This window comes from Mytilus edulis, chromosome 13, assembly GCF_963676685.1.
Source record: "Mytilus edulis chromosome 13, xbMytEdul2.2, whole genome shotgun sequence".
NCBI lineage: Eukaryota > Metazoa > Mollusca > Bivalvia > Mytilida > Mytilidae > Mytilus > Mytilus edulis.
In genome coordinates, this window is record NC_092356.1 from 54,591,707 (window position 1) to 54,608,061 (window position 16,355).

At 32.3% G+C, this 16,355-nt stretch overlaps 1 protein-coding gene across 1 annotated transcript; it reads right to left on the bottom strand.

Annotated features, from left to right (window-relative positions):
• Nucleotides 1–2,148: 2,148 nt before the first annotated feature.
• Nucleotides 2,149–7,968, bottom strand: LOC139500410 (uncharacterized). The gene is made up of 4 exons (XM_071289150.1): nt 7,892–7,968; nt 5,183–5,390; nt 4,775–4,862; nt 2,149–2,789 (listed from the first exon to the last, which is right to left on the bottom strand). Exons 1-4 carry the CDS (start codon nt 7,897–7,899, stop codon nt 2,149–2,151), a joined length of 945 nt encoding a protein of 314 aa, XP_071145251.1. The 5' UTR covers nt 7,900–7,968.
• Nucleotides 7,969–16,355: the final 8,387 nt, after the last annotated feature.

The following is a 16,355-nucleotide window of genomic DNA, read 5'->3' on the forward strand; positions in this document are numbered from 1 at the left end:
ATTAAATAAACTTATGACTATCATAAGACCATCATAAGACACCTCTCGCGTAGTTCTAACTTTATGACCAATTTAAAGAGATGTCCTATTAAGTTAGGACTAAGATATGTCGTAAGACAATCCTAAGACATGTCTTAGTCCTAAGACAGCTTTGTGAAACTGGCCCCTGCTCTTTATATATCCTGTTTGATCAGCATTATAGATTTAGATTTAGAATTTTTTTTATGCTAAAAGCTAAAGTGCATGAGAGTATTTTATAATCACTATTTAATAATGATATTGGTCTATAGTTTGCAAGTTCCATCGGATCATTTTTCTTATAAATTAGATTCAGTAAACCTAGTCTTTGCGTAAATGGCAGTTGATTATTCTCACGCTAAAATTAAAAAAAATTACAAGTAGAGATCCAAGTAGTCCCCACATTTTTTTATAATAGCTAATGCTTATCCCGTCCATTCTTAGACTGTTGTTTAATTTTAGATTGTTGACTGCAATAGTTATATCTTCTAGCGTTACGTTTCCGTCACAAGATTTACTTTCTTCTGACAATTTATAATTACGTTTTGTTTCAGTAATGTACTTTTGAACATCATTCTATTTCCGGTTTTTGTTTAGTGTCGTATAAATTAGCATAAACATCCCTTTCAAGCTTTAATATTTCATCTTGATCTTGTTACTATTAACCCATTATTGTTTCTAAGTTTAAGTATTGTCTTTTTCGTTTGTTTATATTTTTCAAGACCTAGGAAATCATCCTTATTTTTTTCTCCTTTTTCTACCCACTCTTGTTTTGATCTCATTTGAGCTCCTTTAGCTTTGTATTCCTATTGGTTTTCTAGCTCTTTTTCTAATGTGGATATTTTTTCTTTTATAAAATCATTTTCATCATTATTTGATTTCTGATATCATATTTTTAGTTGTGCTTCTAAATTACGTGTTACATTTTTTATATTCTTTGCTTTACTTTTACTATACTTAATACTGTAATCCTTTCCATTTTGATGTAGTCCCACAGAAGTCTTGGATCTATTTCATTTTTTGCTATCTTGTTACTATGTTTGTGTATAGTTAGGTCTTTCCACTTTTCTGTGGGAAGACATTGATTTTCTTCTGATTAATATTTTTTTTTTCTTCTTCCACCACTTTTATTTCTTGCATATGAATTTTGTTTCGTAAGATGTCGCTTAGATATTTGGTATATGATATCGAACAGTTTATGCGCTTTTGAAATTGTAGGAATTATCTCCCCGAACACTGTTTTCCTTGTGAGTGCATCTCCTCTGTAACCGTAAAAGAAAGCGACAAATTCATTTTACCAAATTACTCGTTATATCCTCAGGATGTTTTGTCCAATTTTAACCGAAGCGATACGAAAACTCCATATGAGAGTTATTTCCTCTTTTGTATTTAGACATAAGGGATATATTTTATAGCATGAATTAGAAGTGATAGAGACCTAAGGTTTTGATTTGAGGTCCTTGGTTCATTTAGATGAAATTGAGGCCAATATCAAAGGTCAAGGTCATATTTTAAATTTTGACTTTTCCTTGTTATTTCATCTCCTCGGTCACTTTTAAAGATATATATAAAAGCAATAGTGCAAAACGTTTGCCTAATTGTGATTAAGATATAATACATTTGGTCTGACTGAAACAATCCATAGACATTATTGTCCCTAAAATGAATCAATTTAAGGTTAATTGATTATTACTCCAACTTGGTACATGATAAATCCATAGGGTCTTTTGCAACCTTTTGGTTGACATAATTATGACCTTGAAAAATATCAACCGGAAGTGACCTTGAGTAAACCGGAAATAGCCAAAAAGGTCAATTTATGTAACGTATTAAAACGAGTATTCTAGTGATTTATTCAATAACAAACATCATTTCAAGCAAAGAAAAGTCACATCCAGTAAGGGACGACATCAAAAGATCGATGTAGGATAAAAAACTTAAATCGAATAGTTTGGGGGTGGGGGGGGGTCAACATTGCTGCAAGTTTTGTTAATCTAAAATCGATTTTACATATATCCATATAGGTAAATCAATTTTTCCTAAATTAAGTTAAGAAGGGGGGTATGGGGGTCAGCGAAAAAACTATGTGAATTAAGTTTTTTATCCTACATTGAACTTTTGATGTCGTCCCTAAGGAGCTGGTGAACCATTTGGTTCACCATCATTAAAATCGTAACTATCGACGCCCATAAGTAATTTGGCCTCCTTCGTTCGTGCAATAACAGGAAGTTTTTTTATTGATAGTACATCATCGCATTTTTCTTCTGATTTGCGACGCTTTTGGCCTTGAGATGACCAATGAGTTGTCAAGGCAATTTCAGCGTATGCCTTGTTTTTAAATTCGATATCGTCTTTTCCTGCCCATATTGCCGGTGTCATGCTTACAAAACAGACACAACGCCATCTGTCCGTATCTGGTCGTCCACTTAGTGGAGCTATAGTATCATGCGCAGTCCTAGCATCCCATAAAACGATTCCACCTTTTGGAACAGGAACACATATCAACTGACAACCATTGTTTCCATACCATGTTCTTTCTTCCTCGTTGAACTTGTAAAATTCACGACGCTTTGATTTTTCGCTGGCATAAAGGAAAGCTCTAAAGAATTCAGAATGGAAATCATGTGACCCGTTCATTACCCGGAAGCAATAGTCTTTGTCGGTTGATTCCTCCAGATAAACAGCTCCTTGGTATGCATGGAGACCTCTACGTTTTACACCTTGGTCCAAATGCATCCAACAATCACCATGTGAACGGAAATCAGCTTCACCTTTAAAATTATATATTTAGTTATTTTATTTTTTGGTATGATCATTTTTGTAACATTTTAAAAAATTCATTATGAATGTAACAACCAATGGGATCAATAGAAATATTGCAAAATAGACTGCAAAAAGATCTTCACAGTACTTAAACTAAGGTTACAGCGCACTTATTCAATTTTGACTTCAGTCTGAAATCAATGTTTATGACCTTTTGGTTTATAATTTACAAAACGTCTTACTGTGTTTAGTTTTGACGTTCCTATCGAATTTTTATTTCAAAAACAATTTCGTGCAAACGAGAATCGCTAAAATAAAAAAAATTAATAGAAATTTCGGTGAGTTTTTAGGTTTGTTTTGCATAACTCGTTAGTAACTGTAATCTATTAACTCATAACAAGGCGAATATTCTGAAGGACTTCTTTCAAAAATAGTGTACTAAAAATTATATTTTACCATGATTGTAGCTCTACAGAAAGGAAACGGTATGGCAATCCGTTTTACTATTTATTCCAAATTCAATATATACACATGGAAAAAAGTATATTGCAACACCTTGATTTTTTAAAATTTGAAAAATCAGCCTCTTTTTTTGGATGAAATATAATAAAATATTTGTATAATATTATTGAAACATAGTTTATGATAACATTGGCATTGAAACGAACAAAAAATGATTTATATAACCACAATTTGAATAACAAAATGAAGTGTTTTTTGTACAAAAAAATGCATTTTACAACTTTTACTGTAGTCGAACTTTACAATGTCAGACATTTCAAAATTAATCTTCAGATGACTGTTCACATCATGGTTGATCGTTATACGCCAAAGAATTAGTACTTTGTGCGCAGCCTCCATTCAAACGGATAACTGCATCTAAACGTCTTCTGATTCCTGCCAAAAATCGACTAATTTGTTGCTAAGGTAGCAGCAACCATTTCTGATGAAGGGCATTGTTTATTTCATGATGTGTTTGAACTGAGTGTCCTTTCGCGCACGTTCCACCCAAAAGTGTCCCATATATGCTCGATATGGTTCAAATCCGGGCTACGATACGTCCAATGAAGATGAACCAAATTCCATTGGAACAACGGATCTTCCTCCACGATGCTAATTTTCAACTTTAGCGAGCTCTGCACTACATTGGATACGGAAAACTGTGTGTCTGTTCGTAAGCAAAGGTCTCCGAAATGGTCTTATCGCACGATAACCAGTAGCGATGAGTCGATCTCGAACAGTTCTTGTTTAAAGGCTTCTGTATGCCCACCACAATCTTTTTAGGATTGTATTGTATGCAAAGGGTTTCCTTCTGACCAACCTTCATTATGCTTGATTTTCCCTAGCAAATGGTATAGGGGGTCTTCTTTATCTCGGAAGGTCTTTAACATCGTTTAGTGCCTTATTTTTATTCTCAAAACGACTTATAGTGGAATGGTGATGACCAAAAATACGTGCAGTTGTTTCAGCGACATCCCTGCTTCTCTCATGCTGATAATCTGCCATCTTGCTGCAGTTTAGAGTTGTCGAGGACCCATTACAAGGTGTCAATCACATAACTTTAAAAACTTGGTTATTTATTAAAAGTGTTGAAAACAATGAGGATGAAAACATCTGTTTTGCTGTTTACGGGTACAGTAGCTGCATGTGCAGATAAAAACTTATCGAGTCGATATTTATTGATTAAACTCAGGTGATACTTAAATAATGTTTAATTAGTTCTATTTTACCAAATTATATCACAAAAAAATAAAAAGTGTTTTTTTAATTTCAATTTCAATTTGGTGTTGCAATACTTTTTTCCATGTGTATATCTCATATAATATATAAGATATCTCATAGTATACAAAATTATAAGATATCTTATATAATCTAGTTTTTATCTTATAAACTTTATTAGATATCTTGAAGTTAGAATAAATAGTAAAACGGCTTGCCATAATATGGTGAAGTTTGTATAAATTAATGTTAAAGTCGGTCAGCCATCAATTACCTGTTTCTGAAGGCATAGAAATCGCAATTCCATTTACGCTTGTTAGAAGTTTCTTTGTCCTCCATACCATTTCAAAAACAGGTTTGACCTTAATTAAAGAAATGTTCAATATTAATTGAGACAAAAATATAATTTTAATATTAAAACATAGGTCAAAAATACAAGTCCTTCCATGTGTAGGCAAATGTGCCCTTATGGAGCTACATACATGTGTATGGTAAATCCAGACTTTTTACCGGTTCCACTCAAACTTTGTCTAGTTTGAGGGTTCGCACCTCTTTTCAAAATCCTGGATCCGCATCTAATGATAACAGTGGCAAGAGCACTAATAGTTATAATAACTTGTATTATTTATACTTTACTCCATGTAGGAAATTCATTATATTATTGTTTTGAAAATTCGTTTACCTGGAGTCTTATTTTCCATGTTGTTTTAAAATGACCGACTCTGTATGACTGTATGACGGACCTTCGCTGTTTCATTTTTGCTGTTGAATTCTTTAAAATGGAATACCATCGTTTATAACTTCCAGCATGCTCATCACATTCCTCTTCTGTTAAAACATTTGGAATTACCATATAGCCATTAGTCTTTAAATTCTCTAGAATTTCGTCTCTGAAAAATTATGTAATATGAAAAAATGGAAAAAGAAAAATAGATCAATGAGACGACAAACAAAGAGGACAAAACGAAATACAACCAAAAAGATCATGATATAAGTCAGTATTGTTCATCCGAAATATAAAAGCATTTTTGGTCTCTCTTTTCGTCGCATACACATTTTTAAATTTGAAAAAGAATAAAACAACACTCGATTTACATTAGATATAAAGGATACTGTTAAGGATGTTTGCTCCTCTGTTAAAAAATAACAATTTTTTTTTAAAGACGGTTATACATTGATAGTATTTAAGGATGTACTTAGGTGAGGTTTTGGATTTTGTGTTAAATGTTTGGACTCCTTGGTGTTTTTCCATACCATACAATGTAAAATATTTTGCCCCATAACACCCGTTTATTTTTTCATATAAGACTTAATAGCTCATGAAAGGTCATTTATCAAAATTTTAGAATATTCTTGATTTTCTTTCTTTTGTTTTGAGACCCAAATAATGCCAATGCAAATATAAGGTAAAAGTCCGAGTCAGCCTTTTCCAGCCATATTTTAAATCTCAAATATCTCGAAAAGGAGGTCCATGACCTATCACTATTTTTAGCTTATCTTTATCCTAAATTGATGCTCTACCAGCTTATAGTATCAAATTTAATTTCTTAATTTCTTAATTTTTACCTAACCTCACCTAAGAACATCCTTAAATAACAGAACTTAAAAAAGGAGAATAAATGACCTGTCAGTGCCGTTTTGAAAATTTGGCGGGAAATCATTCTTGTTAGATTTTTCCGGCATTTGACATTTACACCTTTTTTCTTTAAAAACAATGAAAAAATAAGATTTTGAAAAAAGGTCTTTTTAAATTATATGTTATTAATTGTGAAAGGAAAAGTACGGGTTAGTGGGCAACATTTTTTATTGGCATTACATGGATATAACTAGAGGATTCCGAATATTAGACAAAATATCAAAAACAAGAGTAGCGATTAATTAAAGGGGCATTAGCAACGACATACAAAAATAATTAAAATATGATTTTGTTTGTTTGTTCTATCATTAATAAAAATGAAAAAGTGATAAATAAATCGCTTTTAGCAGCCAGTTTGATTCAACTATGTCAAAATAAGCTAAGTAATATCGCTGATGAATTATTCACTTGCAAGTGAATAATTTGACCTCATTGAATCCGTATTCATATGACCTTCCATTTCACTCCATAGCTACAGATGGGTTACGTATGAACTAGGCATGTTCAACTATTAAAAGGAAAAGAATGTCAACATTGAAAGTGAAACAAGGGTAAACCATTTGGTGGACTGTTTAAATCCATAAAAACCATTTTTATACAAGTAAAATCGATAATTAACATATCTGTTTAACCTATGAATATGAAATCAAACAGACCAACAAAATTCAAATTGTCCGGGGTCGGTATCTATGTACATCTATATATATATGTTTATATCGGGTTATATGACCGTCGGCAGTCTGAGGTCACCTCGATTATGTCGATGATTAATTAGATGGCGTCTAGACTAAAATACAAATGAAAACCTGATACACATCATTTAGTTCATGCATTGTTAATTGTTCATTTTAGATGTTTTGTAAGTTGGATATATGTTTTAGTAGGTTATAAATCAAATATGAGAATTTGAGTCAAATCGGTGAATATAAATTTGACAGATAATGCCCCTTCAAGGTTCATCATAACCTTTTGGCTAATTTGGCCGTATTTACACCACAATTTTACTCTGAGTACAGACAAACCTGTGCACCTGAAAAAGTTTTAAGGCATGGCAGGAACTAGATAGTCAAATTTTAAATGCATTTTATGTTTCAGAAAATTATAAACTATTCTGGATTTTGCTATTCAGTTTTTTTTTTTATTTCTACAGAAGGTGCCAAAATGAATTAAGTTGGGAGAGAGGTTTGAGAAGCTCCCCTCACATAAGATTTTTTTAGTAGTATTATTTAAATGAACAATAGATGGACAAAGACATCTGCAAACACTATGTGATTTAAATTGTGTATCATGTGCTAGTTTATTTTGCTATATTCTGCAGACTGGAAAAAATGCACATCAAAATCCAGATAAGTTTTTAATTTTCTGAAACATAGACTACATTTAACTTTTAGATATCTAGGTCCTGCCATGACTTAAAACTTCCCTAGATGCATCAGATGGTCTGTACTCATAGTAGATGTTGTTGTGTAAAAACGGCCATATTTTTATATTCCTTTTAGTGAACCTTAAGTGAAGTATACAGTGATTCAAGTACAGAGCTTTTCAAATTCTCAACTTCAATATTTTTCGTTGTAATCGCATAAAACATCAAATGTGTTCTTGATCAGACAAACTTAATGAAGCACTTGGCGTAGCATTGTAATAATTCCCTTATTAATAAATCGTCATTAATATAATTATTAGAAGAAACAAACTATAGTTATGCTACTAGATGTACTGTTATGTTTACTTTTGTAAAAGTTCTCTAAACTTTACCTGTTCATTTCGAAATTATATGTTTTAAAATAAATCCCTACTGTTATTTGTTTTTATCTACAGAAGGTAAATTTCACAACAATTTGTAATTGAAAGCATGTAGTGATAATATCTATGTTTAATAGTATAAGTACACAACAGGTAAGTCCAATATCCATTTTAAAATAAATGTTGCCACCTATTGAAAAGGTGCTGATAACTCGAATTTGCGTACATCATATCTTTTCTGATTAACCTTAAACATTTATAACCGGTGAAGTAAAAATACATACAAATTTTAAGAATGTTAACTTTTGCATGGGATGAAACTTAACCAAAATGAACTGATCTGTATCTGAAAGTCAAGATATAGAATTACTTCCATTATAATCTTAGTTCGGGATTAGAATTTCCTTGTAGATGGTATTGTTATGTAATAACCTTAAAACAACAACAGGATGACATAATAATAAAAAAAAAGAAGAAAGAAACACACTTGTTAGTTGCGGTATTCATCATGTTAACGTAAAAGATCAAAGTTCCAGTGACAATATTATTCCGTTTAAATTTTGATATTTCATTTATTGCATTACAAGTGAGCTAGTGTAATCTATGCAATGGCAATGTTGACATAGATTACCTTAGTCGTATTTCACACACTTTTGGAATTTTGGATCCTCAATGCTCTTCAACTTTGTACTTGTTCAAAGCTTTATAAATATTTTGATTTGAGCGTCACTGATGAGTCTTTATGTTGACGAAACGCGCGTCTGTCGTACTAAATTATAATCCTGGTACCTTTGATAACTATTGACGGTTCTTTTAATCTAAAGGACAAATACAACATTAAAAGTCGTTCTTGCACAACATTTTATAGAAAAAGACATGATGTAGAAAACAAAATTCAGTTTAATTTCCGTCAGGTTAAGATTGTCAGATTATACAAATATAAAGCTGTTTTTAAGAGCGGACATTTTTTAATGTCCGTATTAAAAGACCTTTCATAGATATGGTTACAAACTTTAATAAGCTTTTTTCTGATTTATTTACTTCACTTCCATCTCAGAAGATGGCCGAAAAGAAAAAAGAATAGGCACATAATAGTCAAGCCCGTATCTTTAAAAATTAATAGATAAACAATTTAATCAACCAATATTATTATAGTTAATCGATTGATTTCTGTTCGTCATTTTAACTATCTAATAAATAAAAGTAAAAAGTCATTGAATACATGAAGAAATTTCACGAAAAGACACGAACAAAATTCATTTTTTGACAAATGCACTAAACAGGTAAATAAAAACATTTTCTATGTATTATACCGTTTGCATAACTGAAATGTCAATAAATCGAAGTCCGATTAAATTTTGTTTAAATGTACTAAAATGCAAATTATTTCGTAGTTTGACAGCTGTTCAATAGTTCAGTATGGTCTGAGACTAAATTGGGGACGAAGTCCACAATAACAGTAGAAAATTCAATAAAAAAAAAAAAATCGGGAAAATTTCCCGAATTTTTCATTGTACTAATGAACTCAAAATCGTTCAATTTTTTTTATGTCATGTTTTGAAATCCCGGACCTGCGCAGAAATGTACAATATACTTCCTTTTTCCGGTCTCGTTTGTATGAAACTTTCAATCTCCGGCGCAGAGTTCATATCCGTTCCATACATGCTCCGCAATACTGCACTTAATATGACCTCTGCCATACATTGTCCGACCCCATGAGGAAAATTCCTCATGGCCGACAAGCATTCGGTATTCTCTGCAAAGTCCCTTGCGTGATACACAACCTAGCGAGGACTGTCGAAATTTTTGATGCGGAAGGTTAGGAGTAATCAGGTAAAGTGGCGATGGCGGAAATTATGAGAATCATCTCCTCGCTTCATCTCCTTAAACTAGGATTGTCGCCAAATTAAAGTTTTAAAAATACTTTGACGAAACGTGCATCTGACACAAACACAAAATTTCAATCCTGGTAACTATGAGGAGTATATTTGAAGCGAAAAAAGAAGAAATTCTATGAATTTTGCCGATAGGCTACCTACGGCAATCTTGAGTCTTTCAATTTTTTTATCACTCGGTTAGCACTTTTGATCCTGGTCCTGGATGGTAGTTGTCCACTCAGCAGCTCTGTGTAATCCATAGGGGTTTGTTACAATTTGCCGGGTTCATATGTTCATTAGAAAACCCAAAAAAATCACACTTTATTTGCCATGTTTACATGTCATAGTGTCATAGACATAGACGCATAGGCGGATCCAGGGGGCCATGCCCTCCCTTTTCTTGGGAAAAAAATTGGTTGATTATATAGGGAATCGCTGAAGCATGACTGGAGTGGGCTCCCCTTAGGTCAGTCAGATAACACCCCCCCCCCCTTTTTATGAAAAATTCTGGATCCGCCACTGACAAGAGAAAATTATCCAGTGGGAACAAAGTACATGTAAGTGAAAGTCTTACTGAAACAATGATTTGAAACAAAGTTGCAAAGGAGGTTCCACCCTTGTAGTTTATTTTCGGTTTTTGTATATAGATAAAAAGTAAACCCAGCAAATTGTAAAAAAAAACCTCCCTGTGTTCAAAAGTTTTGGCAAAAAGAACAAATTTAGAAATTAAGATGATCTAAGGTTGGAAGTCTGGAATAAAGTGCTACATATTACAACAAGGCCACACTTGAAACTTTTTTGGTTTGCCCAAACCCTACATTCAAAGGTTGAGCCAGTGGGTAGGTAGGTAGGCATTTCCTTTTTTTTTCCAACAAAAAGAAATTGAAGTATCAGATGTTTATTAGTCCTCCTGCCTATATGATTAAGAAACAAACTTCTTCAAATCAGGACAATAAAGGTTTTGATTAGGCAGCTTTTTTCTGGGTAGGTAGGGTAAGGGCAAACAAACATATTCTTTTTTATGGCCCAATGTATCCATACCATAAGAATTCCTTAAACTTCCATTAAAAAAAGGTAAATGGCAAATATTAACAAAGTTTTTTTAACCTCTGTGATGCATGTATAACAGAATAACCCTTTGTCAGAGGGACAGCCTCTCATAGCTTGCTGGGGTTGTTCCTATCCTAATAAAAGTTCCTGCTACCAAATGAGAAAAATCTATTGCTTTGCTTTGATGAAGCCTATTATTGTGCAAGCATTCTACAGTACATAGACACATTCTTTCAAATTCTGAATGTTGCAGCATAACACATGACAATGTTTTTATTACTCTACTATAATTCTTGCATTTTGACCCCTTCTCTCAATCATATAATTTTGACTTTTACTGCACATTAACCAATATCTATTATTTAATATACATGATTGGGGACTGGGTTTTAAGCTAACAGATACCTTGGTAGCTGTTACACCCAAATTATGTCCTGATACTCTTGGCATTAACAATAATTGATATTGGAGTTGTGTGCAGTAAACCAGTGATGAATGTATGTACTGTTAATCAATTGCTATTATTTCAAGTTGAAAACAATTCTGGTCCAATGACCCATTATCACTGCTAAAAATTATTGTCTCACTGGCAACAAACACATCTCATATTATTTATTCAGTAAGCCAACAAAACCTGGAAGCTATATTGAGCTTGAATTTTTCATCTTGTAATACATGCCATATTGAATTCAGAATAAATTGAAAAACCATTGTGAGCACATTCACATACCCCACGTCCCCACATTGTCACTGGACAAACAAAATCTCAACAGATTCCTAAGTTCAGTCATAACTTTACATAAGTCAACTGATAAAAATTTTCCTCTTTAACTACTAGAAAAAAAAATTGAATCATAATTTCCTGTCGATATGCACATCTACCTTGTATGTCCTCGTTGTCCACTAAGTTTAATAAAATTCTCTTGTGAGGATTCATAGAATTTGCAATGAAAAACTGTTGCAGAAGTTTATTGAGGCCAATAAGTTCAAAGGGGAATAACTTCTAGAAAAAAAATTGAATCACAATTTCCTGTTGATATGCACATCTATAAAATTTCATGAAGTTTTGTTGTATGTTTTTAGAGGAGTTGTGATGACAAGTTGTTGAAGACCAGGACTGACAGACAGACAGACATACAAATGCATGGGTCAAAAACATGATCCCCTCTGCAAGTTCATTGTGTGGGGTCATGAAATAATTGTCATTGTAAGAGGTAATAATACTGAACTTTCTTATGCATCAATACAACCATTTAATCAAGCACAGACATGATGTACATGTATCCAGTTTAAGATGCATTTAACCCATTATAATTTTTTTGCAAGACAACTGTTATTACTGTTTTCTTTTTGTTGATGGCAGATCTTTTTTTGTTACTGAAGTCTTTTATTTAGATTTTTGTGTTTTGGAATGCTATCCAATGGACTTATACCCAATATTTCCTTGAATTTATATGCTTAAATCTAGGGGGAAAAGTTAAATCAGTTTTATCTGAACATTACTGAAGTTATGAGTAGTATAAAGCAAAAGGCTTTTTTGAAGTATTAAAAATGTAAACAATGTGAAGGACATTTATATTTCCATGCTACTTGGCTAAAACTGATAAAATGTATTCTTTATTTCTATTTTAATTGTTAACAACAATATGTTCATGATAGATTTAAGAAGACATACAAAATTTTCAAAACAACAATTAATAAAATTCTAATTAATACATCTATTAAATGTACACAAAGTTTCATGTGCAATTAGAATCACTCCAATTCACTAATTTGAACATGAATCAATTTTTTTATGAGTTCTTAAGTCTTGTTTGTAAGTATTTTTAAAGTGAGAGTTTATTCCATTTGTGTGTATAATCTATGCAGGCTTGTAATGCTTCTCATGTTTCTAGATAAACCTCCTATGATCAGGTTAACATAATTGTGATCTGAAAATATAATAACATTTTTTTTTTATCTTTGTAATTTCTGGTTTTTATGAAGATAAGGGATATACATGGGATGCCATTGTTTGTCAATCCAGCCGTTCAAATGTCAACACTTTACTCAATATTTCAAAGAAGAAGGGGCATCAAAGACCCTTATTTGACCCAAATTAATATTACTGCAAATTTGAAAGTCATCTGAATCCTGAACATTTAAAAAATTTGTCTAAACTAGACTAAGGAGCTAAAATAATAAAATGAGTATAACTGTAACCAGATGCTCTGCAGGGCACAGCTTTATACGACCCCAGAGGTCCAATCCTGAACAGTTGGGCAAGTATTGACACAACATTCAAGCTGGATACAGCTCTGAATTTGGATTGTGAATAAATAGTTGACACAAGATAGGTTTCTGACACAGAATGAATGTGGTCTAAAATTAAATTGGAAATTTACCTATTATTGTCCAATATCCAAAATCAAAATACATTGTTAGATTCAGCATATCAAATAACCCCAAGAATTCAATTTTTGAAGAAATCCAATAAAGTTCCATTTTGAACCTTTTAGACCTCAATGCCGACAAATTTGATTAGTGGTCCCAAATATCAAAAATCTAAAAACACATATATGGTTAGATTCAGCATATCAAAGAATCCCATATATTCAATTTTTATTGAAAACAAACTTGGTTGAATTTTGGACCCTTTGGACCTTAATGTAGACAAATTTGAAAACAGGACCAAAAATTAAGAATCTAATTACACAGTTAGATTCAGCATATCAAATAACCCCTATATTTCAATTTTTGATGAAAGTTTAATTTGGACTCTTTTGGTCCCTTATTCCTAAACTGTTGGGACCAAAACCCTCAAAAATCAATCCCAAACTTCCTTTGGTGGTCATGAACATTGTGTTTAAATTTCATAGATTTCTATTTACTTATACTAAAGTTATTGTGTGAAAACCAAGAAAAATGCTTATTTATGCCCCTTTTTGGCCCCTAATTCCTAAACTTTGAGACCCAAACCCCCTAAATCAATCCCAACCTTTCTTTTGTGGTCATGAACCTTGTGTTTAAATTTCATAGAATTCTATTTACTTTTACTTAAGTGATAGAGCGAAAACCAAAATCAACTGCTTACAAAATGTATTTGAGCCCCTTTTTTGCCCATTTTTCATAAAAGATTGGGACCAAAACCCCCAAAATCAATCTCAACCTTCCTTTTGAGGTCATGAAACTTATGTTTTAATTTCATAAATTTCTATTCACTTATACTAAAGTTATTGTGCAAAAACAAATAAAAATGCTTATTCAAGCCCCTTTTTGGTCCCTAATTCCTAAACCATTGGGACCAAAATCAATCCCAACCTTTCTGTCTGTAGTATGCATATAAACTACATGTATGGACCTGTGGAGTAACAAAAGCTTAAATTTCAGAAAGTTAGGAACAGTCTTTAAAATAAGGTTAAGAACAAACAAATATGCACCATTTTGTATTTCAATTTCAGTTTCTGCAGTTAAAAGTCTTCACTGTTGACTATAAGATGGCAATAATAGTCTACTCATAATTGTAAAAAATGTGTTGAAACAACAATTGGGATCCCAATTGAAATCAAACTATAGGCTCAAAAGAGCCTGTGTCGCTCACCTTGGTCTATGTGATTATTAAACAAAGGAAGCAGATGGATTCATGACAAAATTGTGTTTTGGTGATGGTGATGTGTTTGTACATCTTACTTTACTGAACATTCTAGCTGCTTACAATTATCTCTATCTATAATGAACTTGGCCCAGTAGTTTCAGTGGAAAATGTTAGTAAAAATTTACAAATTTTATGAAAATTGTTAAAAATTGACTATAAAGGACAATAACTCCTTAGGTGGTCAATTGACCATTTTGGTCATGTTGACTTAATTTTAGGTCTTACTTTGCTGTACATTATTGCTCTTTACAGTTTATCTCTAGTTATAAAAATATTCAAGATAATAACAAAAACAGCAAAATTTCCATAAAAATTACCAATTCAGGGGCAGCAACCCAACAACGGGTTGTCCGATTCATCTTAACATTTCAGGGCAGATAGATCTTCACCTGATAAACAATTAAACCTCATGTCCGTTTTGCTCTAGTAAATGCTTTGGTTTTTGAGTTATAAGCCAAAAACTGCATTTTACCCCTATGTTCTATTTTTAGCCATGGTGGCCATCTTGGTTGGTTGGCCGGGTCACCGGACACATTGTTTAAACTAGATACCAAAAAGATGATTGTGGCCAAGTTTGGATTAATTTGGCCCAGTAGTTTCAGAGCCGAAGATTTTTGTAAAAGATTACTAAGATTTACGAAAAATGGTTAAAAATTGATTATAAAGGGCAATAACTCCTAAAGGGATCAACTGACCATTTCGGTCATGTTGACTTGTTTGTAAATCTTACTTTGCTGAACATTATTGTAGTTTACAGTTTATCTCTGTCTATAATAATATTCAAGATAATAACCAAAAACAGCAAAATTTCCTTAAAATTACCAATTCAGGGGCAGCAACCCAACAACTGGTTGTCCGATTCATCTGAAAATTTCAGGGCAGATAGATCTTGACCTGATAAACAATTTTACCCTCATGTCAGATTTGTTCTAAATGCTTTGATGTTTTTGAGTTATAAGCCAAACACTGCATTTTACCCCTATGTTCTATTTGTAGCCATGGCAGCCATCTTGGTTGGTTGGCCAGGTCACCGGACACATTTTTTAAACTAGATACCCCAATAATGATTGTGGCCAAGTTTGGTTTAATTCATCCCAGTAGTTTCAGAGGAGAAGATTTTTGTAAAAGTTAACAGACGACGACGGACGCAAAGTGATAAGAAAAGCTCACATGGCCCTTCGGGCAAGGTGAGCTAAAAATTAGAGTTGTAATATTTGAAGAAAAAAAAGATATATTTTAGATATTTTGATTAAAATGCATTATGTAGGTGTGCATCAGATAATTCATTTTAGCCAAAAATACAATAATGTATATAAAAAAAATCAACACCTACTGAAAATATCAATGTATCAATATATAAACAAGTAATATCTTTTCTTTAATGTAAGATGTAGGTTGACTGTTTTGTCCCTGCCAAGGGTACTCATTAGATGGCAAATTATGGCTACCACTACAGTAATTGTTTATTGAAAACAAATAAGTTACAGCCTTCTTAGAAAAATTGTTAACCAAACTGTAAATTAATATGACTTTGCAGTGTATGTGCATGTTAATATATGCTTCACGTATTGTACATGATTTTGCTTTTCTATCATATGCATTTTGTTTAAAAATCTACAAATAAGTCTGTGCTACTATCTCATGCAGATGGAGAGTAACTTTTACAGCATAAAAGTATGTCCAATTTTTCTATTAGTTTAAACACCAACACAAATATGTAGAAAATCGTAGTGAATTCAACACTATAAGAGGTGAAAAGCAAAATGTGAAAGCATTCTTTAATATCAATCTGATCAATAAACATGTATTATATTTCATTTTCTATATATTTGGCATAAATGCCAATTAAATGAATTGTGTTTCTTTATTTATTTGAAATAAAAAACAAAAGTCTATAGGAAAATATACAAGTAAT

Excerpts from the sequence above, each read along its gene's own strand:
- LOC139500410 (XM_071289150.1), bottom strand. Across the intron at positions 4,863-5,182 it reads CATGGAAAATAAGACTCCAG|GTCAAACCTGTTTTTGAAAT; the intron begins GTAAACGAATTT and ends TCTTTAATTAAG. Across the intron at positions 2,790-4,774 it reads TTCTATGCCTTCAGAAACAG|GTGAAGCTGATTTCCGTTCA; the intron begins GTAATTGATGGC and ends ATAATTTTAAAG.